Source organism: Impatiens glandulifera, chromosome 9 (assembly GCF_907164915.1).
Source record: "Impatiens glandulifera chromosome 9, dImpGla2.1, whole genome shotgun sequence".
NCBI lineage: Eukaryota > Viridiplantae > Streptophyta > Magnoliopsida > Ericales > Balsaminaceae > Impatiens > Impatiens glandulifera.
Window position 1 is genome coordinate 36,851,197 of NC_061870.1, and position 25,125 is coordinate 36,876,321.

General features: G+C 35.3%; 4 protein-coding genes across 7 annotated transcripts; 3 read left to right on the forward strand and 1 right to left on the reverse strand.

The window, feature by feature from the left end:
* Window positions 1–874: 874 nt before the first annotated feature.
* On the forward strand, window positions 875–4,779 carry LOC124914075 (C2 and GRAM domain-containing protein At1g03370-like). The gene is made up of 6 exons (XM_047454553.1): window positions 875–1,411; window positions 1,503–2,894; window positions 2,975–3,261; window positions 3,346–3,897; window positions 3,982–4,257; window positions 4,337–4,779. The coding sequence occupies exons 1-6, from the start codon at window positions 1,063–1,065 to the stop codon at window positions 4,556–4,558; spliced, it is 3,078 nt and encodes a 1,025-aa protein (XP_047310509.1). The 5' UTR covers window positions 875–1,062; the 3' UTR covers window positions 4,559–4,779.
* Window positions 4,780–7,666: 2,887 nt separating this feature from the next.
* LOC124916389 (subtilisin-like protease SBT5.4) lies at window positions 7,667–10,685 on the forward strand. The gene is made up of 8 exons (XM_047457103.1): window positions 7,667–7,750; window positions 7,822–7,943; window positions 8,033–8,130; window positions 8,213–8,392; window positions 8,495–8,609; window positions 8,725–9,262; window positions 9,348–9,442; window positions 9,509–10,685. Exons 1-8 carry the CDS (start codon window positions 7,667–7,669, stop codon window positions 10,683–10,685), a joined length of 2,409 nt encoding a protein of 802 aa, XP_047313059.1.
* Window positions 10,686–16,325: 5,640 nt separating this feature from the next.
* Window positions 16,326–19,640, forward strand: LOC124913959 (probable galacturonosyltransferase 4). 4 transcript variants are annotated; one of them, XM_047454412.1, is made up of 9 exons: window positions 16,326–16,590; window positions 16,804–16,998; window positions 17,098–17,132; window positions 17,213–17,254; window positions 17,347–17,482; window positions 17,564–17,918; window positions 17,990–18,347; window positions 18,436–19,011; window positions 19,083–19,640. In XM_047454412.1, exons 2-9 carry the CDS (start codon window positions 16,887–16,889, stop codon window positions 19,356–19,358), a joined length of 1,890 nt encoding a protein of 629 aa, XP_047310368.1. In that variant the 5' UTR covers window positions 16,326–16,590; window positions 16,804–16,886; the 3' UTR covers window positions 19,359–19,640. The 4 variants fall into 4 exon arrangements, with proteins under 4 accessions (XP_047310368.1, XP_047310365.1, XP_047310366.1 ...); XM_047454409.1 differs by having other exon boundaries at window positions 16,807–16,998; XM_047454410.1 differs by having other exon boundaries at window positions 16,326–16,579.
* Window positions 19,641–20,322: 682 nt separating this feature from the next.
* On the reverse strand, window positions 20,323–23,098 carry LOC124914027 (glucose-1-phosphate adenylyltransferase small subunit, chloroplastic/amyloplastic-like). The gene is made up of 9 exons (XM_047454487.1): window positions 22,685–23,098; window positions 22,257–22,553; window positions 21,890–22,159; window positions 21,630–21,809; window positions 21,448–21,551; window positions 21,270–21,381; window positions 21,090–21,188; window positions 20,881–21,000; window positions 20,323–20,800 (listed from the first exon to the last, which is right to left on the reverse strand). Exons 1-9 carry the CDS (start codon window positions 22,961–22,963, stop codon window positions 20,684–20,686), a joined length of 1,578 nt encoding a protein of 525 aa, XP_047310443.1. The 5' UTR covers window positions 22,964–23,098; the 3' UTR covers window positions 20,323–20,683.
* Between the last annotated feature and the right edge of the window lie 2,027 nt (window positions 23,099–25,125).

Below are 25,125 nucleotides of genomic sequence, written 5' to 3' on the forward strand. Positions count from 1 at the left end.
TTTGATGTCTAATTTGACAAAAACATATTTTTCACCTATTGAATTAATTGAGTCAATACACTCATTGACTATTAATACGGTATCAAAGATTTGACGACATTTGATGAACGTCATCTGATTATTATATATGACCGTCTTTAACACCTTTCGTAACATGTTGGCCAAACATTTTGCGATAATCTTATAAAATGACGAAACGAGAGTAATAAACCTAAAATTCTTAACATTAATAGTTCTAAAACTTTACGAACGAGACATGTCAAAGTAAAGTTCTAACTTTTATCGAATGATGAAAATCGATAAGAATATCAATAATTTTCATAATTTCAGTTCTCTTTATTGAAATTAATAAAAAAAATGTTATTTTAAATATCATTTAAAATATTACACAAATGTTCATTAAATTTACTCTATTTCAAGCTCATTATTTAAGACTTTGGTCATTGTTTTTACAAATTGATTTTGTATTATTATTGTTTTTAGATATATTTAATTTAAGTTATACAAGAAAGTGTCATAGTCAAATTAAAAAAGACAGGTTAATTATATTTAAATGTATTCAGATCAGGAAGGTTTTTTTTTTTCAATATACAATTGAATGTACGCCACATTATTTTAGTAAGAGTCAAGGTCAACTCCAAAAGCCCACGCATAATCTAATATGTTTTTATCATAATCGTGCATATTATTGAGCTGGTTTGATATGGATTTATATTGAAATTATTTTATTTCTATCATAAAATTGTCTTTTGATGAAAAAATTGAGTCAAATGATGTTTTATCACATGATTTGCTTGGTATGAAGATATTAATATTAGAATTATATCTCTTAAACCAAACAATTGAATTTAACAAAATCTAAAGAAGATGATGGCAAAAATCCCCTCCCATTTGCTTTCGAATTTCAGTCTTCTTCTTTGTCTTATCCTTTCTCTCTCTCTCTCTCTTTAGAATAATTGGAAAGGTTTGAGCTTGATCACCATAAAAGGCTAGATCTTGATTTCTGAAAAAAATCTTGATTTATCAGCTTGAACCGCTAATCTGTTGAATTGAAGTTTGACAATGAAGCTCTTCGTGAGGGTTATTGAAGCTAGGAACATTCTGGCAATGGATACAAATGGATTCAGTGATCCGTACGTGAAATTACAGTTGGGAAAGCAAAGAAGCAAAAGTAGAGTGATTAAGAAGACATTAAACCCAACCTGGAACCAAGAGTTCTGTTTCAAGGTTGAAGACCTGAATGATGAACTCTTAATCTCTGTACTCGACGAAGATAAATACTTCAATGATGATTTCATTGGACAGATCAAAATCCCTGTTTCTCAAGTTTTCGATTCTATTGACCAGTCTCTAGGCACTACTTGGCACTCATTGCACCCCAAGAACAAGAAGTTGAAGAACAAGGATTGCGGTACGTCATTCATTCTAATTTGCCCTAAATCTCAAATTTGATTTTGGAAATTATTAACATTCTGCCCTAAATCTCAAATCTATCTTAATAGGTGAAATTCTTCTTACCATTAACTTCGTTCAAAGTAATTCTCTAGTCGATTGTCAACTGCATGATGACCTGCTACAGAATCTAACCGATTCAGGATCGTTTAGTTCTGTGAGATCATCCACCGATTCCATTAGGGTTACATCTCCGGTCAGATCAGAAGACTCGGTATCTTCCAAAGAAAAGAAGCTTGCAGTTAGATTATCTCAAAAGTTTTTCTCGAGGGGAGATAAGGACACGCCTTCTTCACCCGCCTCCAGTGGAATTGACTCGCCAGACATTCAACTGGCAGCCGCCGCCGCCACTGATGAACAGTCTGCCCAAACTTTCGAACAACAACTGAAAACATTGGAGTCCAAACACCAAGAAATCGAAACACCAAACAGTTTACCAGGAGGAATTGTTCTCGATCAGTTATACGCAATTTCTCCATCAGAACTGAATTCTGTGGTCTTTTCGCAGGATTCAACTATTTTAAATTCGTTAGCAGAGCTGCAGAATAATACGGATCTGCAAGTAGGAGCATGGAAATTGGAAGCGGTTGGGGATAATTTGAAAAGGGTTGTTACCTATACTAAAGCCGCGAGCAAACTAGTTAAGGCCACAAGAGCTACCGAAGAACACACATACATAAAAGCAGATGGGAAAACTTTTGCAGTCTTGGCAATTGTAAGTACTCCAGATGTTCCGTATGGAGGCACCTTTAAGGTAGAGGTGCTTTATCTCATTAAACCAGGACCCGAGCTCCCATCTGAGAAACCCTCATCCCAGATGGTGATTTCATGGCGGGTTAATTTTCTTCAGAGCACTATGATGAAGGGTATGATTGAGGGTGGAGCTAGGCAAGGTATTAAGGAAAACTTTATCAATTTTGGGAACATATTGATCCAGAGTGTTAAGCCGGTTGATATGAAGGACATTGCTTCGAATAAGGAACAGGTTTTGGCTTCATTGCAGACAGAGCCGGAATCAGACTTGAAATTGGCGGCTAAAATGTTCTCAAATCTTACTGTTTTGTTTGCTATTGTTCTTGGAGTGTATGTGTTGGTGCACGTCTGGCTAGCTGCTCCAAATCAGATTCAAGGATTTGAGTTTGTTGGGTTAGATTTGCCGGATTCAATTGGGGAAATTGTTGTTGGTGGGATCTTGACACTTCTAGGTGCTAGATTGCTGGATTTGTTTTCGCGTTTCATGCAAGCAAGAACACAAAAGGGTGGTGATCATGGGATTAAAGCTAAAGGAGACGGTTGGTTGCTTACTGTTGCCTTGATTGAAGGTTGCAATTTGCCTGCTGTCGATTCGAGTGGCTTCTCGGATCCCTATGTGGTTTTTACGTGCAATGGAAAAACGAAAACTAGCTCCATTAAATTTCATGGTGCTGATCCTCAGTGGAATGGTAAGCAAGCAGTAAATCTTTTACTGTCTTACCAATTTTACTTTTTTATTTTGTTATCTTGATGTTGGTTTTTGTTACAGAAATATTTGAATTCGACGCAATGGATGACTCTCCATCTGTGCTAGACGTTGAGGTTTATGATTTCGACGGGCCTTTCAGCGAAGCTGCATCTCTCGGGCATTCTAAGATAAATTTTGTAACGAATAATATATCGGATTTGGCTGATGTGTGGCTACCCCTTCAAGGCAAGTTAGCTCAGACATGTCAGTCAAAGATTCATTTGAGAATCTTCCTAGACAATACCAGAGGAAATAATGTCGTCGTCTCTGAATATTTAACAAAGATGGAGAAGGAAGTTGGTACAAAGGTATAAAAATACTGTCTTTCTTCTGAATGTTGATAGGATCTAATATCATTTATCTATCTGATGACTGATGGGAGAATTCTACAGTTAAAACCGCGATCGCCTCAAAAGAACTCCGCGTTTCAGAAACTGTTTGGGCTTACAGATCAAGAGTTTCTCATCAATGATTTTGCTTGTCACTTGAAACGCAAAATGCCACTACAGGGTCGGCTGTTTCTATCTGCGAGAATAATTGGGTTTCATGGAGATATATTTGGCCGCAAAACAAATTTCTTTTTCCTTTGGGAGGACATAGAAGATATTCAAGTCATTCCTCCTACTTTGTCGTCAATGGGAAGTCCTATTGTCGTCATAACGCTAAAACCTGGCAGGGGGGAGGATGCAAGAGAGGGTGCGAAGATGCAAGATGCGCAAGGCAGGCTGAAATTTCATTTCCAGACTTTCGTTTCTTTCAACATTGCTTACAGGACAGTTATGGCACTTTGGAAAGCAAAATCTTTGAGTCCGGAGCAGAAGGTGCAGATTGTAGAGGAGGAATCTGAAGCTAAGATGCTCCAACCCGAAGATATTGGCTCGTTCTTGGGCGTTGAAGATGTTGTTAACCAATCGCTCGTTTATTCTAAAGTCATCGCTGTCCCTGTAAGCTCTCGAGATTCTTCTTGGGTGTTTTTGATTTTTATTTTATTTTTTCTTGTTTTGAGTTTGGATGAATTGTTTGTACAGACAAGCTTCTTCATGGAGTTATTCATTGGGAGTGCACTGGAAGTGAAAGTAATGGAGAGTGCGGGTTGTGTGAATTATTGTCATAGCACATGGGAGTTCGACGATTCTGATATTTGTCAAAGGAATATCAATTACAAATTCGATAAGAGCATATCGCGTTTCAGAGGAGAAGTGACGAGCATTCAGCAAAGATCGCATCTCCCTGATCAGACCAATGGTTGGCTCATTGAAGAAGTCATGACTCTGCAAGGGATTCCTTTGGGCGACTACTTCAGTGTACGTTTTTTTTATAATGTTTTTAGTAGATATTTAAAATATGAATGAATGTAATGTAATGTAATGTCAAACTGCGCAGATTCACCTGAAATATCAAATTGAAGATTTACTTCAATCAATACCAAGATCTAATGGATGTAATGTCCAAGTGTTCTTCGGAATTGGATGGCTGAAGAACACTAGACATCAGAAGAGGATCACAAAGAACATTGTGTCGAGTATGCATAACAGACTAAAGATCATATTTGATACAGTTGAGAAGGAATTTGCCTTAGAAAATGGAGCTGCATCATCATTGTAGAGATATATTATCAGATGAATCAATAATTATGTGTAACACACTATAGTCTAGATATATGTATAGTCCGATACTCCGATACGATGTTTGTTCTTGTTTCAGCGATCATACAAATTATGGATTGTTACGTGCTTAATGTAGATCTCTTGAAAGAATCAATTGTTGCACCATTCTTCCTATTCCAATGTGGAGACTTGTAATGTTATCAAACTAAAATGGTTTAACCTTCCATGGAAAATGATTACTGTTTAGTTACATATATATTTTTTCTTTTATCATTATGAAAATGTAAAACTTGTTTTTAATTCTTTGGTAGGGAATATATCGCAACTCATTTTCGCTCATCAAAATTTTTATATTTTTTTAATTTAGAAAGCTAATACAACATTTTTATAAATGTTTATAATATTCGAAACTGAATCTCAGTTTGAACCAAAATTTTTGTTTTTTATTTGTTTGAAATTTTTATTTATTTAGGATATAAGAAAGTGAAGTTAAAGTTCTTCAAGTTTTATAAATTAAATATATATATTATCAAATTTAATATTGATTTTTTTTTTTTTCAAACTAAGTTATGTGTATAATAATAGTTGAAACCATCCCAATTTAAATGAAGCATTTCTTAATTCTTATACCCTTTTCTATATGCTCAAACAAAAATTCAATTTGGATCATCACATTTTTTTGTTTTTTTTTATTTGCCTCAATCATCATGAGGCTAACCCTTGTTCATACATCCTATCCTAAAAATATGACATGAGGTCTATAAAGAATATTTAACTAGTCTAAATTATTTTTTATTTGTTAATTTTAATATAAAAATATTATATTTCTCTAATTTTGGTAGAAAAGTTCAAGAAAAAAAATAATTAAAATTATTTCTCTAATTTTGGAACTCATAATGCTCCAGGGAGATCGATGCTTGTAGATCACAAGTTCACAACTTGTGTAAGTTATTAAATATCTCAATATATATATACCTATTAAGAAGTTAAAGTGTGGGTCCATAACATAAGCTTCATCATTAAAGTTTATTGTTCTATAAATATTAAGAAGTTAAGGTGAATGTTATCTCCATAAATTTAATAATCAAATTAATAAATTGAGACTCTTATTTATGGTTAATTTGAATTTTAGATATTTTATTACAAAATTTTGGAACTCATAATTATTAAATTTATACAAAAATGAGATATTTATAAAAAAGAAAAATATATGTCATTATTTCTACATGATATATATAAAATATATATATATATTTTTGAAATATATCAACACCACTCCAATCTTAAATTAAGTTTTTTTTCTTCAATTCAATTTATGATTTTCTTTTTAATTTATTCATTTAAAATAAAATTAGATTTTTTTTAAAGGTTTACAAAATTTCGATTTAAGGTATTAATTTTGTAAAGAGTTTAGCGGTTGGGGCAAACTATGAATTGACGACGATAAAGGATGACTGGAGAATCGCGACGATAAAAGATGACTGGAGAATTGCGAAGAGATGTTATAATCATTGGTGTTGGTGAAGACATAGAAGAGCGGAAATATGTGAAGACGAAGAGAGTAAACTGTTTCATACTTTAAAATAATAACCTTTACTTTTTATTTTTTTTATAAATATTATGTAAATTATAAGTTAATTGTGTTAAAAAATATTAAGTTAAATTTTAAATTTGTTTATAAATAACTTTAATAATAATAAAACTCTAAATTATAAAAATTTAAAGAAAGTTCAAAATCACCTATATATGACGATTTAGCCTAAATTTAATATAAATAAACTTTGTCATCCTCAATAGAAATATACTATATAAAATTAAATGTTCTTCATCTTTCTTAATTTTCAATAATTTTATCATGGCCGAGCCTCCAAGATTTAATTATACAATTTAAACCACTGATTTACGGTTTTTATTCGGTCATGATCAATACATCCAAATGACCAGTCAATAATTTGTAAAATATTTTCTATTTAGTAACGTTTAAGACGGCGATATTGTCATGACCCAAACTTTTTTTAATGAAACCAGTAATGTGACTACAATTACTTTTTAATTATAAGAATCCCGTGATTAATATGATAATTAACACAGAATGAATTTAATTAAGAAAATTATACATGTCATCTTCCTTGATTAATTAAATCACTCTCTCTGTGTCAAATTAAATCACATGCAAATATGCTCTAATGTTATTTTTAAAAATAAATATGTTTCATATCTCAATCAATTTTTATATTTTTTTTATACAAATGGTACTATTAAATAAAAAAGTAATAATAAATGCTCTTAAAATAAATTAACTTACCATAATAAAGGAAAACAAACATTTTTCTTTTCATGTCATATTTGATCGTTATGTTTAAACAATTTTTTAATATACATAATTTTTTTTAAAAATAAATAGGAAAACAAATCTAGTATCAAACTAAGTGAAGTAGTTAATACACGTAGAACAGTCATTTTTAAAGATAGATCAAGAATTAAAAAAAGGTAAAAAATGTTATTTGGCCTATAATTATCGAGTGAATACTCAAAATCTTTTTTTTTTCTACAAATCTAATATCAAGCTAATTAAGTTAAGTAGTTAATACTTGTAAAAAATTAAGATGAATTTGAGATCATATTAAGATGAATTTGAGATCTTTCCTAAGTTAAAATACCATTTTGAAAGTATTACTAATATAACACTTTCTAACTCATCGGAAAAAGTCATGATTTAAATGGATAAGTACTCACAAGAGAGAAACTCGGCTTCCAAATTAGTTATATCCATATATTATTTTTTATTTGTAATTTAAGTAAATAATATTGTCTGGTATATGGTGTTGGTCAAAATATAACAATAAATATCATGTTCTCTATTATGCAATTTTGCTTAGTCTTTGTAAATATAAGAATCGATAAAAGATTCCGGCAAGTATGGCTTATCTAACGCATTCACATAAATATTATATATAGTATAATAAACCTTAGTCAGACAAATTAACAAACACTGGATCATAGATCGATCAGACACGTAACGATCCAATTCCATGCATGTCCATAAACTTTATATTAATTATCCCTTGATCTGATCGCATCATCGGATAGTTGTTGTTGTTCTAATATGGACGCCGGAAACATCATGTTTTTCCTCCTCACTTTTTGCCTCCTTTCTTCTCCGGCGACATTGGTTTCCGCAGCCAAACATGTAAGCTACCACAAACATACAACATTCAAATCTTTCTTATGATTAATTTATAATTGTGCTGTTCTTAATAGCCTTATGTAGTCTACATGGGAGCACATTCACATCGAGAATATAATGACATGAACAACAATATTGATCTAGATACTCTAGTTAAGAGTTCTCATATGCAATTTCTTTCACCTTATCTCTTGAGGTAAACATTGATGACTACGTTTAATTTGGATATTTATCTTGGTCCGAGGTGAAAATTTTATTTGATTATCGTGTTGCGTGACGTGACAGCCAAGAGAGTGCTAGCGATGTGATTATTCATTCCTACACGAAAAACATCAACGGGTTCACTGCCATGCTCGACGAAGACCAAGCGAAAGAAATTGCGAGTATGATTGGTTATAGCATATACCATATACGACAATTGATATAATTAATATCGATTAATTAACCAATTGATATAATTTGTAGAAAATCCGAAAGTTGTGTCGGTTTTCTTAAACAAAGCTAAGAACTTGCACACAACACATTCATGGGATTTCATGCTTCTTGAAGAGGTTGATAAGAAATCTAGGGTTGCCATTCGTCCTAATGCTATATGGAAGAGCGCAGACTATGGTGAAGATATTATCGTCGCAAATTTAGACACTGGTAGGTCGTGTTAATAACATCATTTAAGTGAATGTATATTTTTTATTTTTGATAACATTACCATGTATATAAATATATTTATTGTGATTATATTTTAAAAAGGTGTATGGCCCGAGTCTAAGAGCTTCTCCGATGAAGGCTATACTTATGGTCCGGTTCCATCGCGTTGGAAAGGGTTTTGTGAGAACAATACTAAAGACGCAGTTCCTTGCAATAAGTAAGTTACGGGTTCAATTTTCATTTATAAACGTAAAAACGTAATATTCTCGTGATGAAATTGTTGTATTTTACCATAAGCTTTAATGCGAAAAAATAAAATGGATTCATTGCAGGAAACTGATCGGAGCAAAGTTCTACAATGCAGTTTACAGAGCAGCGGGAGGCGAAGTGCCGCCGTCGACCAACTCCGCCCGCGATTACGACGGTCACGGATCCCACACTCTGTCCACCGCCGGCGGCAACTTCGTCGACAACGCAAACGTTTTCGGAGTTGGAAACGGCACCGCCAAGGGCGGATCTCCAAGGGCTCGTGTCGCTTCCTATAAGGTCTGCTGGACTCCTGTCAACAATTCAGGTTCGTGTTATGACGGTGACATGATTCAGGCCATGGATGCAGCCATCAACGACGGCGTAGACGTGCTTTCGCTCTCCCTCGGTGGCGATGCGGCCGATTACTTGAGTGATAGTATCGCAATCGGCGGTTTCCACGCTGTGAAGAAAGGGATTGTAATGGTTTTATCTGCAGGTAACAGTGGACCGACTCCTTATACTGTTGAGAACCTTGCCCCGTGGTTAATCACCGTCGCGGCCAGCACCATGGATCGCGAATTCCAAACCCTAGTTAAACTCGCCAATGGAAAAATCTACGTGGTATTTATATGTATATGCAACTATGAAATATGATTAGGGTTTTGATTAAACCATAAAAAATAATGAGCACACTCTGTTTGTGCAGGGGACCAGCTTAACTAAGCCTTTACCAAAACAGGGCATGTATCAGATTATTTCAGCCGATGATGCTGGTCTCGAAGGCGTCCCTTCTGTAGATTCGTAAGATTCATTCATCTCTCTTATTGTCGTTCTTGAACTGAACATTTAGTTTTGTTGAAATTGCAGTTTGCTGTGTTTAAATGGAACTTTAGATCCAATGAAGGTAAAGGGTAAAGTGTTGGCTTGTTTAAGAGGTGAGAATTCTAGAGTAGAGAAAGGATTAATGGCTGCTCAAGCCGGCGCTGTCGGTATGATTCTCTGCAACGATGAAACCACCGGCAATGAGATCATCGCCGACCCTCATGTTCTTCCTACTTCACATGTTACCTATAAAGACGGTTTGGCCATTTTCGAATACATCAAGACAGACAAGAGACCATCCGGATATATATCCGAAACCAAGCTAAAGTTTGACCAGAAACCCGCACCATTCATGGCTTCTTTCTCTTCCCAAGGTCCCAACAAAATAACACCAGGAATTCTCAAGCCCGACATAACAGCACCTGGAGTGAACATCATAGCAGCATACACAGGTTCAAAGAGTCCAACCGAAAGTGAACTTGACAAACGAAGAACACCATTCATAACCGAATCAGGTACATCCATGTCATGCCCACACGTTGCTGGAGTCGTGGGTCTGATCAGGAAAATCCATCCTGACTGGAGCCCGGCCGCTATAAAATCAGCCATCATGACAACAGCAAGAACCAGAGACAACAGAGGAAAGCCAATGGTCGACGGAAACTTCAAAAAAGCCACACCCTTTAACTACGGAGCCGGACATATGCGGCCAAACCGAGCAATGGACCCGGGTTTGGTCTACGATTCGAACATCATCGATCACATGAACTTCCTTTGCGCAATTGGGTACAACTCAACCGTGATCAGTTACTTCTCCGGAATTCCTCACATATGTCCTAAGGATGCGAGTCTTCTCAACTATAACTACCCGTCAATAACCGTGGATGATTTATCGAATCCGGTTGTTGTAACTCGAACTCTTAAGAATGTGGGCAAACCCGGAACCTATGTTGCCCGTATTCGTTCTCCGCCAGGAACTATAGTGACGGTTCAGCCGGCGGCTCTAACGTTTTCGAAGATTGGACAGGAAAAGAGTTATATTTTGAAAATGAAGAAAAAAGATAATGTGAGAATGACGATGGATTATGTATTTGGAGAGGTTTCGTGGTCTGATAAAGAACACTACGTTAGGAGTCCTATTACCGTTGGATTTGGGTCTCTGTCGCCATCATCAATTCACCACGATGCTGCTGCTCTTGCTAATTCAAGAACCGGGATCTAATAATTATATTGTTTTGTTTCTACTATTTTAATTCATTTCAGGGCATTGGCAATTAATTTCTTCACCATATTCACGGTTTCTCAATTTAAATAGAGAGGTTATTCCACAGATGAAAAAATCATATAAATATATATAATAATAATAGTTCATTTCATTTTCTCAAATTTACACCCAATTTTATTTTTATTTTTTAATGTATAAATATGTAACCTACTTTACTAAAATGAAAATGAAAAAGAAAAATAGAATGAAAATGTATGTTGTTTATATTAATAAATAATGCAGTTAGGTTTGGATACTCATACCTAATGTGATTTTTATTTGTTTAATTCTTTTTAATATATAATTTTAAATAGTATAAAATAATTTAATATTCAAATAATAAAATAACTTTATTTAATTATATATTTTTTATAAGTTTCATCCCCTAAGTTAGACCTATTAGTTGTGTATGTTTTAAACATCTGTATAACTCTTTTATCTTTATATATATATATATATATATATATATATATATATATATATATATATATAATCTTGTGAATTATAATTATGTAATTAGTGCTGAATATTAATAGATTAAACTATGAAATTAGATGTTTTACCTATGATTCGATTGACCTGAATTGACGAAAAGTTTTTTCAGACAGACTTTCCCAATTTCAAAATTAGCTAAAGTTATCATGTATATATCTAAAAGTCTCTATCCCAATTTATTTGGAAAGAGGTGTAAAAATAAAAATTTAATCAAAAATTTCGTTCTTTATTGAAAGTTATAAATGTAAGAGTCTTAACCTATAAGAAACTGATTAATCATATTTTTCTTTATTGCGACTTTACCGATAGCATGTTGATTTATGCATAACCTCATTATTTTTTTTTATTGGGGACACCAACAAATATAACCAGTTCTCCTTATCGTGTGATGGACCATCAAGAAATAAAGAAATAGAAGAGTTTTCGAATGAAAATGTTATGGATACGATCGTCTCAAATTATTCATGTTATACGCGTTTGTTTCAATCCGAAAAATTGGGTTGGTACTGTATGCGATTTTTTCGATCTTGTTGTCATTTAAAATTTTGGGGAATTTGAGGAAATGACCCTAAAGAAAGGTCTAATAGCGGATGGTGAGGGCTGCTATTTTAAATAGCGCTGGTGACCCCCATTTTTTTTCTGACGAAAATACCCCTATTGCGTCACGCACCCTCCAGTTGCGTGACGCACCTAAGGGCATTGTGAAAAGTCCACAATGCCCTTACTATATAATTAGAAAATTTTCAGTTCTTCCTATTTCTTTCTTCCCTGTTCTCTCTCTTCACCTCCTCTTCTCCCCTTCTCCTCCTTCTCTCTAGCTAAAAAGACCACGACCCTGACGTCGGAATCCCAACGAAGACGTCGGAATCCCGACGAAGACGTCGGAATCCCAACAAAGGAAGGATGTCCGTTGCTACTGGTATGCTTACTCCTTCCTTTTATTTCTTTCTTTGAATGCATTATTTGTTAGGGTTTAAGGATTATGGATTCATTAGGTAAATGACACAGTTGCGACGGAATACGGGTGCATCTCGTGAATCCGGGTGCGTAACGCGGGTGCGTAACGCAGGTGCGTCACGCAGGTGCGTCACGCAGGTGCGTAACGTAGGTGCGTCACGCAGGTGCGTAACGCAGGTGCGCAAGCTTGTGAATGTGTTGTAGAAAGCATAAGGAGAATAACTGTTCAAGAAATGAACAGAAAGTTGTAAAACAGTTAATTTTTTGTAGTATCATACATATGAATATCCGAAAACTCTAATAATTGTATTCTCCATTGTCTGTTGAAAACTCAGGATATAGATTGATGGGTTAAATGAGCAATTGGAAGAGGATGCAAAATGTGTTGAACACCTGGAAGTTCAGCTGTTGGAGAAGAGAAATAAAATGTCTCATGTAGAAAGAGAGAACGTGAGATTGCAGAGCCAGATCGACATGTTTATCAGTTTGGTGCAGGAAAATGACGACGAAGAACCCTAGTTTCTGGATCTGATCGATCTTTTTTATGATCAACAAAGATCAGATGATATGTGTCTTTATACTGTCTTTTATAAATTGTTTTTTTCTTTGTAGAGAATTCATGATATTATCACATAGATGAGTAAGTAAATATGTAATTACATTGGTTTGTAAATCAGACATTACTCAATAATGATCACCTTATGTTGGGAACTTTATAAATATTTGAAATTTGATTTATACTGAATTTTCGAAGTTTTCGCGGACCGAACCATGAAAAAATCAAGTCGAGTTTGGTTCGAAATAGGTAGAATCGAGTCAGGTTAGAATCGTTAACCCTGCCAACTTAAATTGCCACCCTTAATATTTTTACAATTGAAACTATACATATTCCTTGTACATTTAAAAGAAAGACTAAAGCAGAAACAGTAGACCTATTATCTATACACAATTTATTAACGTCGATTTCAGAATCCTCTTAACAACCATTCATTTACTAGAACAAGTTTTCCCAACAACAGATTCAAGGTTATCTAGTTTGGTTCATCTTGGAATCCTCTGGAATGTTGAACAAGAACTATGGGAGATAAGCAATTTTCGGGAGATTAACCAGCAGCTCACCAAGTGAATCTATTCTCGACATCTTTTGAGCAGGTTTGGTCATATTATTGCATGGTTGTCCATTACTGCATTATGATCAGAATTTGTCAATTAATGAAATGAAAGGACAACAAAATAATTACTTTACAAACTATAATTAGTTGCACTCTACCTGATGAACTATGAGAAAGCCTATAATGTGGAAAACTTCCCATATGTCTAGAAGTGGACTGTGTTTCCCCTCCTTTGCAGGAGAAGTTTGAACATGAAAAATTATGATCCACAGTTGCTCAAATCTAAGTAGTTCTGGTTTGCCCATCCGTAAAATCTGTAAAGAAATGTACACATCGTTGTCATACAAATCAAAAGTTCACCAGCAGTAGTTCAAGAGCCATTCAAACACAAAACCGAACCAACAACAACAATCAAAAGAAGCAAGTTAATTACCACTAAATCCCTTTCATGTCTTGACTTATACTGCATCCAAACAAAACCAATGAAATACCCACAACTTAAAGTAATAACTAAATCCAAAAAACCTCAATAGTTTATATACCTCCCAGAAACCAATCCTCAATAGAGAACCAGTAAAATTAGAAGCTTTCAGCTTCTTAGATGTAGAAGATACTGCAGCCTTTTGCTCCTCCTTAGTTAATGATCCAATCTTATTAATATTCCCTTGAGTAAGCCTCATCTGTATCAAATCCAGAAGCGAAGGACTCTTCCTTAGCCGTAAACCCAATGGACTCGGTTCATCAAGAGGATTATACTGAGATGAAGGCATTAGAAACCCACATGTTCATAAACTTTTCTTCTGCAAATAAACAGTACCATGACGATTAACGATCAACAGAATCAATAATTCCTCATCAAAACGAATCGTTCTAGTCAACCCAATTCCCTAATTAAAGCTAGAAATTGAAAAAACAAATGATAAATGAACTAAATCGAGTAATCGAACCGAAAGAGAAGAGGGTTGCTTAGATCTCTTGCTAGGATGGCTGTATTCTTCGGGAAAAGCATCGTCCACAATTTCCCGCTTCACTGGAGCCATTATCCGGCGCTTTGTATTGAATTTCTGTCTGGAATTCATCAAGTGAACCATTTAAATTAATAGAATTTCGAATTAGTAAACGGTCAATTCAACTAGAATCTGAATCGATAGTAACCCTAGTGAGAAGTTCGTCGTCTTTCTCAAAGTAAATGAAAGAGCTTTACAAAAATGGCTAGATTTTCAATTGCCGCTGAAAATACAAATAAATTTGACACGTGCCAGCGTGACGCACCCGCGTGATGCAACGCAACTGCGTGACGCACCTGCGTGACGCACCTGCGTGACGCACCTGCGTGACGTAACCAACCAACTGAAGAGCCCATATACGAATCAACCTACCAACCAACCTGCATTCAACGAATCAGGGCGATTCAATGACGTTCTATAAACGAAATCAACACAAACAATCATATGTAAACGAAAACAACACAAAATATAAACGAATATAACGAATATAGTGGAAATTTTATCTTTTGGCCGTCGTCGTTCGTCGTTGGAGTCGCAGTTCGTCGTTGGAAGTTCTTCGCCGCTCTACGTCATTGAATATAGTGGAATGATCCATGGTGCCTCTTCGATTTGTTCTTCACCAATGAAAAGAAGAGAAAATATTTCCGCCATTAGGGTTCACCGGCGGAGAAGACATAGATGAGAGAGAAAATGAATCGAAAATGAAAAAAAAATTATGACTTTATAGGGTTCAGGGTGCGTCACGCATCTGGAGGGTGCGTGACGCATGGGTATAATGGTCATTAAAAAATTTGGGGGTCACCAGCGCTATAAAAAACATGGGCCCGCACCAAACGCATTTAGCCCCTATTTTAGGGTCATTTCCTCAAATTTCCCTAAAATTTTACGTTGTTTTCTTATTTTATTTTATTTTTTCTTCACATTTTTATTTGTAATATTTGAACCGATTTTGTATTCTTTTTAATAAAATTTAATTTTAAAAAATATAAAAGTATACGATGATTTATTTTGTCTTGATTAATCTACGTGATTTTACCAATTATATTAAAATTTCATTATCTACTCATCAAACCATTTATATATTATTGAATATTTATTTAATTTCTTAATTTATTATTATTTTATAATAATAGATAGGTGATAAAATTTGGTTGAAATTTTATTTTCCAAAAAATTGGTTGAGAGATGAAATAAGCATGAATGGTAATTTTCAGAGCTCACCTTTTCTTTTTTAAGTTACTTTAACTTGTTATCCGTACTTATGTACTTTTCTATGTTTTTTTTTATAAGAAATTGGGTGACATTCATATTATTTAAAGCTTTATATTAAATAAAGGTAACAAATTAGGATGAAGGCATAAAGTTAAACTAAAATTAAACTATTTTTGATTAAAGTGTTAATAAATTATGTCTTAACTTAGTTTATAAATATGTCTTCTTCTTTTTTTCTTTTTTATAAAAAACACAGAGACTTTCATATGCCTATTTTAGATTAGTGAAAATTTACTAACTTTTAATGAAAAAAATGTTACCAAAATACCAAACAAAACCAAGGATGTATAGTATGATTATAAAATAAAATAAATATCCTTATATGTCGGTATGACAAAGGGCCATGGTCATGGGGCCACATTTGTCTTTCTTCTATTACTATTAATTATTATTGGTAGCTAACACTTCTCTTTCTTTCTATAATAATAATATATATATATTTTTTAATTTCAATATTATAATATTATCAGTTGTTCAATATTTAACTTTTCATTCTTGTTACCATTTTAAAATTTAAGAAAATATTACTTTGAAATTGATTTTACTTTAAAATAATATTTTTTTATTACACATATTATCCAACTCAACCTAGTTAGTTTAGTTAGCTTTCTAAGTGAAATACATAAAAAATGAAAAGAGAGTAGTTAAATTATGATTATCTAAAAACTAAGAATAAAATTGTTATTTTTTATAAGGATAAAAGAAATATCGTGCTCCAAACAGCTGTCATAGTTTGTGGTGTCGTGCTTCAGATCTTGCTCCTCGTCAAGATTTAATTACTTGTCTCTCTCTCTCTCTCTCTTCTTCCTTCCACGGACGGAATTGGAGTTGTATTCCGACATTCCATTTCTTGGATAGCGGTATTCCGACGCCGCCGCCGACACAGCTTTCGTCCTGCAAGGGCCCATCTTGATTTTTGAGAGGTGGGTATTGTAGACGATGATGGCGGTGTTCTCTCTCTATCTTTTCTCTCATTTGGGCTGAGAAAATAAAATAAAGAAAAGAAAAAGTGAGTTCTGGGTGCGTGATTATCTCCTCTAAACTTGTCTATTATGAATTTGGTTTCATGCGCATATAATCATAATTAAATTACCCATCTTTCCCAGAAGAGAAAAAAAGGAAAAAAAAAAAGCATAAAGTCTGTTTCTTTCTTGTTATCTTCTGTTTTTTTTTTTAATGTTATTTGGCGTCCGCATTCTAATCTTGAAAAACCTGCATCGTCTTCCATTGTAGCAGTCAGAAGAGTGAGAAGCAACTTCAAATTTGATACTTTCTTGAACAAATCTTGGTAGTGTAAGGAGGTAAGCGCCGATCTGATGAAGATGAAGTTGAAGATGAGAAAACCGGCTCTGTTTCTGCTTCTTATGACCGTTATCGCCCCCATTGTCCTCTACACCGACAGAATCGGTAGCTTTAGAGCTTCTTCAAGTAAATTTCCTTCACATTAATGTTTCATTCTCTCTTTCTTGAAAACCCTAAAGATTGGACTTTTCTTAATCCCCCCCCCTTTTCCCCTCTTTCTTGCAGCTAGAGATGAATACATAGAAGACATCTCCACTTTCGTAAGTTCATTTCTTTCTAAGATAAATCTTGTTTACGAACTAAATCTGATTCACCCTTTTTTATTTCTTTCTATATGCAGACTTTGGGTGCTGATGTTAGGGCTTTAAATTTGCTTCCTCAGGTATGCATATAAATACATCTTCTTTGATGATCTTCCTTCCTTTAGTCTCGCGTTTCTGATTTTTTATCACTTATCAATCTGGTTAATCGCAGGAGCCATTAACAACCTTAAAAGAACCGTTAGGTATTGTCTTTGTTGAGAACAGCACATCTCAAATTCAAACTCCCCAAGATTCCAATTCCACGACAGGAGAAAGTCTTCGGAAGAACAGTAGACAACTAACCGAAGGTAGTTTACAATTGGTTTAGGGTTTAATTATAGTTTCAAATATAGTAATAAGAACAAGTGTTCTCTTCCATCCATTTACAGAATCAATTGAGAACAAGACAACAACAAATAAGGAAAGTGTGATTAATAATCATACTTCAGTTGAGAATCCTATCAAACAGGTGACCGAAAGAAAGCATAAAGCAGGGAAGCAAGGAGCTATTAAGGAAGTAGCCTCTTCGAAAACAAAAACCAACACTGAGAAATTGAATAATCCAGTGGTAGTAGTAGACGATGGTGTTCTTCAGCTTAAAGATCAGCTCATTAGGGGAAGAGTATACCTTTCTCTTTCAGCTACGAGAAACAACCCACATTTCGTTAGAGAACTTCGTCTACGAATGAAGGAAATCCAACGCCTGCTTGGCGACGCAGTTAAAGATTCCGATTTACCTAAAAGGTAATTAGTTCGATCTCTTTCATTTTCCATTGCGATTGATTTTAACGGGTTATTCTGTTCTCGAATTGCAGTTGGAACGATAAGATGAAGAGCATGGAGCAAACGTTGGAAAAAGGTAAACAAATTCAAGACGACTGTACATCTGCGGTTAAGAAGCTTCGGGCAATGCTTCAGTCTACAGAAGAACAAGTTCGGGTTCACAAGAAACAGGCTTTGTTCTTGACTCATTTGACTGCGAAAACTATGCCCAAGGGTCTTCATTGTCTTCCTTTACGTCTTACTTCTGAATATTTTACGTTGGATTCTTCAAAACGTAATTTCGCGAATCAAGAGAATCTTGAGGACCCATCTCTCTTCCATTATGCTTTGTTCACTGATAACGTCTTGGCCGCCGCCGTCGTTGTGAATTCAACTATTTCCCACGCCAAGGTAGTAGCTTTAGACCATGTTTAATGAACGGTTATCTGAAAAAAGGAAAAAAATCAGTTGATTGATTTAAAAATTATTTTGTTTGCAGGATCCGACAAAACATGTTTTCCACATTGTGACTGACAAACTAAACTATGCAGCCATGAGCATGTGGTTTCTGTCGAGTCCCCCTGGGAAAGCGACGATACAAGTCCAGAATATCGACGAGTTTACATGGTTAAACTCCAGTTACAGTCCGGTTCTTAAACAGCTCGGTTCTCAATCGATGATAGATTATTACTTCAAGACTCGTCGATCAGATTCTGATCCTAATTTGAAGTATCGCAACCCAAAGTACCTTTCGATGATGAACCATCTTCGGTTTTACTTGCCCGAGATCTTCCCGAAACTTAATAAGGTTTTGTTCTTAGACGACGATATAGTGGTACAGAAGGATCTTTCAGGGCTTTGGAATATTGATATGAAGGGAAAAGTTAACGGAGCAGTCGAGACATGTGGCGAAAGCTTTCACAGATTCGATAGATATCTTAACTTCTCGAATCCATTAATTTCGAAGAATTTTGATCCCCACGCCTGCGGGTGGGCATATGGGATGAATTTATTTGATTTGCTAGAATGGAAGCGGCAGAATATTACAGAGGTTTACCACTCATGGCAAAATCTGGTGAGGAATTTATATATATATTTGTTTAGTTTTTAACTTTGATCTGATTTATGTGTTTTATTTATTTATAGAACCGCGATAGACAGCTGTGGAAGTTGGGGACGCTGCCACCCGGTTTGATTACGTTTTGGAATCGAACATATCCCCTTGATCGATCTTGGCATGTTCTTGGTCTTGGGTATAACCCGAGTGTTAGTTTGAAGGAGATTGATAGATCGGCTGTGATGCATTATAATGGAAACTTGAAACCGTGGCTTGAGATTGCTATACCTAAATTCAGAAGTTACTGGACGAAATACGTTGATTACGACCATGTTTATTTACGGGAGTGCAACATAAACCAATAGATTGAATCTTAATCCTCCCCAAGTGTTATAACACTCTGTTTAATCCGATGTCATTGTTGATCGAACATGTATGGATGGCCTCCAGGAGGTTGGGTCGGTTAGGGATATGATGAAAAGGTTCAAGAAAAAACGTTGGTGGGGAGCTAAATAAGGCGGTTTTGTTTGATTTTGTTGTATCATTCATATATTTTTTGTACTGTAATTCGTGAAAGATCCATGTATAATGATGGTATATATAATTGGTAAGTTTCATGTGTAATGAAAGGGGTAATTCTTTTTGTTTGTTTGGGTTCTTAAATATGCAATTTAGTGAAATGATACAATGGCCATTTTTATCTAAGTGTTTTTAATTTGGATGGTAGCAATATTTGTATAATAAATAGGACCACTATCTTTGATGAATAATGGACCCCCCTTTCTTATTTCTTATTCCTTGGTAGGTCTCTGAAATCTTAGCTCACAATCACATGTTTCTAATTGCCAAAGCTGTCAATTTTGCACTCACGGGATTCCCACAGTGAAGACTTTCTCTCTCTAATAATTCTCTATAAGAAAAATGAATGATGGATGGTTGGATGGATGCAATTAAATTATAGCTAGCTAGGGCTTGTTTGGTTTGTGGAATTACATGGAATCACTCCTACAAAGAATCTGGTTTGGAAGTTTGGGGAGAACGCAAAAACTCATATCATCAAGTTATGGGTTCGAACCTTTACACCCGGACCATATTGTCGTTTATGGGTTCGAGTCTTCACACTCAGACCCATAACTCATGTCCTCAAGACATTAGTTTGAATCTTCAGACACTAAAACCATTTTAAAAGAAACTTTCCCCAAATAACCAAACATCAAACAAACCCTGAGAGAGACAATCACGCAGAGAAATCTCTCTTGATTCAAACTTTGAAGAAACTATATAATGGGGGATTACAGATGGAGGAAGAAATTATAATGGAGTAAAGAATGGAAAAAAACAGCTTACTTTTTGGCAGCTACCACTAAATGTAAATGTCAACAGAGACTAACTTTCTTTTGAAGAGTAAGCCAACAATGCAAAGTAGTTGACTATTGAATAAAAAGAATTACATAAATTAAAGGTATTTTCCCATTTTTCATAACTTACAACAAAAATATCACTATAAGAGCATACAATAATAATACACAGAATGAGATGAGATGAGATGGATATTGCGATACCTTGCTCGTTATTTCTGTTCCTTTTCTCGTGTATCTTTTCTGTCGCGGGTTCACACTGGTTTGGCGAGAAATTACCCAAGTGGGAGTATGATATTGATGATACAAGAGGAAAAAAATTAAATAATCTTTTAGATGACAGTTCCACATGGAATCAAGGCATCTTTGATCACAGTCACAATCCCACTCTTTATGAAGAATCCCTCTGTTTCTCTTGCTGCTTCCTGAATGTTCTCCAAGTTCAAAATCTGCAATTCAATCCAATCCAATCAATAATAAAAAATATGAGTAAGTAAGTTTACAAGGCATCATAAGAATAGAAGAAGACCTTCACGTTGCTTCCAATACGTGCATTCTTATCGATTATCGCTTTCTTTATATGAGAGTCCCTCCCTATACCAATAGGAACTCCTCCCTTCTCAAGAAGAAGCCTTCTGTCTGCATCAGTCTGGTTCACCAAATTAAACCATGCATATCAGCGTTCTCTTTAGATCTATCAAACAACAACACATGATTCATGTCATATTCCTTAATTACCTCATAGTAGTCCGCTCCCATTACCAATGTGTCCTCAATAACTGCACCCTCAGAGATACAAGATCGCAGCCCAATTACAGAATGGTGAATCTTACAGTTCTGCATCAAATTAATTAACCATTTCCAAACTTAAAAGAGATTCATCAAAGTAATTAATTATTACAAATCCCCATCATTTACCTTAATCACACATCCTTCACCAATAACACTGTCAGTTATATCAGCATCAAGCATTTTCGAAGGAGGTAAATATCTCGGTTGTGTGTAGATTGGAGCAGATCGATCATAGAAACTGCAAACTCAAACCCATTCCGATCATCTTCAAAGCAATGATGAAAGTAAAAAAAATAAAATTGACCTGAAATCTGGTACTGGTTTTTTAGTTATGCCCAAATTGGCATGATAGAACGCCTCAATTGTACCAATATCTTCCCAGTAACCATCATACAAGTAAGCTTGAACCTGAAAGTATCGAACATAAAAGTTAACCAATATTACTTCCTTTTTCATCCAGACAACTTAATTATGTGATTGGTTTACCCTCAATCCGATTGATGTGGCACCTGGAATGACCTCGCTTCCGAAATCATTAGCAGCAGGGAACTTTCCTCTAAGTAAATCCAACATTACATCCTTGCTGAAAACGTATATGCCCATACTTGCAATATAAGGCATCTCCTTAGCTCTCTCATCATCAAGACCTAAAATGGTAGTATCAACCTAAGATACCACAGACAAACATGGCAAGTTAAAAACTAACTTAGGATTCCATGAACTGCAAACCTAATAATTACTTATACCATCATAGCCTTCAACTGTTCTCCTTTTGGCTTCTCCGCAAATTCAATAATCCTGCCTTCCTCATCAATTTTCATGAGACCAAACGCCGTGGCACGTTTCTCATCCATAGGTAAAGCAGCCACTGTAATGTCGGCGTTGGTTTCTCTATGTGACTGGATAAACTTTTCATAGTCCATGCGATACAAATGATCTCCAGCAAGAACCAGGAACTCCATAACATTATGTTCCTCAAACAGCCATAGATACTGTCTCACAGCATCAGCTGTGCCCTAAATTTCCCACCATCAAGTTTCATTATCAATGCCAACAAATAAAAAATTACCATAAATAACCCAGACCACATCATCTTTCTTTCTTCCTCAATACCTGGAACCATTCTGGATTTTCTGGGCTCTGCTGAGCAGCAAGAACTTCCACAAAACCTTCATTCTTATACCCACCCATATTACTTGCATATGCGCGGGACAAATGTCGGTTAAGAGATGCGGAGTTGAACTGAGTAAGCACGTAAATCTTCAATATATTGCTGTTCAAGCAATTGCTTACGGGTATGTCGATCAACCTGTAATTTGCTCCCAATGGAACAGCTGGTTTTGCTCTCTTCTTCGTAAGTGGATAGAGCCTTGTTCCAGCTCCACCACCAAGAATGATTCCCAGAACACTCTGCAATTTTACTTCATCTCAGAAAATTCTAGTAGTGAAGATCAAACACACACCTACCAATTAATCATATTATCCAATCTATCTTACGTATACAAACATGCTAGAATAATGCGATGTAAAAAGTATAATACCCGGCTAGCATCGGGCTCAAGACAGGTTTGGGAAGAACTAGAGTCGGAAACAGCCTTTGGAGAAACCATAAAATGAGATGTCCTGAGATGGCGGCAAGTACGACTGATGAGTCCTGCGTTGAATCGGATAGTTCCTCCAGTTAGAGAAGAAGAACGAGAAGCCGAAAGGGTGCTGCTCATCTTGTCACATTGCTGGCCGGAGAGTGAAGTTGAAGAAACGCGGTTCGAGGCTGTCCTCCGGCCAAATGAAGGAGAAATTCCCATGTATGCTGTCGCCATATTCCTTCCTGCAGTGTAAATTCTTAGAAACGAATATGGGAGAGTGAAGATCGTTCTCTGTCAATTTACAGACAGAGCTTCCCGGGCTTCTTAACCACTCACTCACAAACTCTAGTGATGATAATTTTATGGGTTTTGTTCTCTTTCTTTTATCACTTTCTAATATAAACTCGAATATTCTATCAATATTATTCATATTTATTATTATTATTATTATTATTATTATTATTATTTTTTATGGTTATAAACAAACTTATACTTCAACTACAATAGAGACTGCATAAATAAAAGGTGAAAAGCATTGAATTAATTACTAAAATAGTCTATCCTAGTCAAAATTGGACTGAACTAATCGTTAGAATTTGTATCTCCCAAATTCGACCTGTTTGAAAACAATCTGTAAAAACACAAAAAGAAGAACACACAGATTTATAGTGGTTCACTCAAATTGAGCTACATCCACTTCAGTCACCACCAGATTTACTATGAAGAAAAAGAAGGAATACAAAGTTTTTGTCTCATACTTTATCTCTCTAGAATTCTGTCTAACTAATGTAAACCCTTAATAATCACATATTTATAGGGTAAACATTCAGGTAATAAACCTAAATAACTTTGGTCAGGCCCAAGCCCAAAACCAAAAAAAGAAAACCCAATAAACTCTAATTAACAATGTAGAGTTTATTATAAGTGTAGGCTCCATAACTCAACAATCTCCCACTTGGAGACTAACTTCATCATCTCTCGATCGGTAGTGGCTTTCCATTCGGTGTCTTAACGAAGAAGACCAACTGAAGTTGCACACAACTTCAGTTTCTCATTTATCACAGCTTTCGTCAACATATCAGCTGGATTCTCACTCACGGAAATCTTCTCAAGAGCTAATACTCCATCTTCTAAAACTGACCGGATTAAATGATAACGAACCTGTATATGTTTCGTCCTGCCATGATAAACAGGATTTTTTGCCAAATGAATGGCACTCTGATTGTCGCATCGCAACACACTTTCCTCGTAGTCTTGACCCAATTCTCGCAAAAAGGGTTGTAACCACATCATCTCCTTAGCAGCTTCTGTCACAGCAACATATTTTGTTTCACAACTAGAAAAAGCAACAATCTTCTGCAATTTTGATACCCAACTGATTGCAGTACCTCCTAGAGTATAAATGTACCCTGTTGTGCTCTTCCTACTATCAACATCACCATCATTGTCAGCATCAACATATCCTTCTAAACCCATATTAGACTTTCGAAAACACAAAGCGAGACCCGTACTTCCTCTTAAGTATCGTAGTATCCACTTTACTGTTTCCCAATGTTGTCTACCCGGATTGCTCATGAATCTGCTAACAACTCCCACTGCATGTGCTATGTCTGGTCTTGTGCAAACCATCGCATACATAATACAACCAATGGCAGAGGCATACGGAACAGTGGCCATGTAATTTTTCTCCTCCTTTGTTGAAGGCGACTGATCTTTAGATAGTCTGAAGTGACTAGCGAAGGGGGTAGTAACTGGTTTTGCATCATACAAGTTGAACCTGCTAAGAACTTTCTTCACATATTCTTCTTGTGAAAGCTTGAGAACTTCTTCATCCCTGAAAATTCTCATCTCAAGGATTTGTTTAGCAGCACCCAAATCCTTCATTGCAAACTTTTCAGACAACTCTTTCTTAAGCTTGTTAATCTCATACAAGCTTGCTCCAGAAATCAACATGTCATCAACGTAGAGAAGAAGAATAATGTACGATTTATCAAACCTTTTGATATAGCAGCAATGATCAGTTTCACACCTCAAAAAATTGTTACTTTTCATGAAGCTATCAAACTTCTTGTACCATTGCCTTGGAGCCTGTTTCAAACCATACAGACTCTTCTGAAGCTTGCACACAAGCTCATCTTTTCCTTTGATTTCAAATCCTTCTGGTTGTCGCATGTAAATCTCTTCATCTAAATCACCATGAATAAAAACAGTTTTGACATCCATTTGTTGAAGATGAAGGTCTTCTTTCACAACCAAACTCAAAATAGTTCTGATTGTCATCAATTTAACTACTGGAGAGAAGATCTCATTGTAGTCAATACCTTCTTTCTGTTGAAATCCTTTCACAACCAATCTTGCCTTGTACCTCATGGTTTATCATGTTCTTCTTTAATCCT

Excerpts from the sequence above, each read along its gene's own strand:
- LOC124914075 (XM_047454553.1), top strand. The coding sequence starts at position 1,063 with ATGAAGCTCTTCGTGAGGGTTATTGAAGCTAGGAACATTCTGGCAATG. Across the intron at positions 1,412-1,502 it reads GTTGAAGAACAAGGATTGCG|GTGAAATTCTTCTTACCATT; the intron begins GTACGTCATTCA and ends CTATCTTAATAG. Across the intron at positions 3,262-3,345 it reads AGAAGGAAGTTGGTACAAAG|TTAAAACCGCGATCGCCTCA; the intron begins GTATAAAAATAC and ends AGAATTCTACAG.
- LOC124916389 (XM_047457103.1), top strand. The coding sequence starts at position 7,667 with ATGGACGCCGGAAACATCATGTTTTTCCTCCTCACTTTTTGCCTCCTT. Across the intron at positions 8,610-8,724 it reads GACGCAGTTCCTTGCAATAA|GAAACTGATCGGAGCAAAGT; the intron begins GTAAGTTACGGG and ends GATTCATTGCAG. Across the intron at positions 9,263-9,347 it reads CCAATGGAAAAATCTACGTG|GGGACCAGCTTAACTAAGCC; the intron begins GTATTTATATGT and ends CTGTTTGTGCAG.
- LOC124913959 (XM_047454412.1), top strand. The coding sequence starts at position 16,887 with ATGAAGATGAAGTTGAAGATGAGAAAACCGGCTCTGTTTCTGCTTCTT. Across the intron at positions 17,255-17,346 it reads CTTTAAATTTGCTTCCTCAG|GAGCCATTAACAACCTTAAA; the intron begins GTATGCATATAA and ends GGTTAATCGCAG. Across the intron at positions 17,919-17,989 it reads GATTCCGATTTACCTAAAAG|TTGGAACGATAAGATGAAGA; the intron begins GTAATTAGTTCG and ends CTCGAATTGCAG.
- LOC124914027 (XM_047454487.1), bottom strand. The coding sequence starts at position 22,963 with ATGGCGACAGCATACATGGGAATTTCTCCTTCATTTGGCCGGAGGACA. Across the intron at positions 21,552-21,629 it reads CCACATCAATCGGATTGAGG|GTTCAAGCTTACTTGTATGA; the intron begins GTAAACCAATCA and ends CGATACTTTCAG. Across the intron at positions 21,189-21,269 it reads GTGAAGGATGTGTGATTAAG|AACTGTAAGATTCACCATTC; the intron begins GTAAATGATGGG and ends AATTTGATGCAG.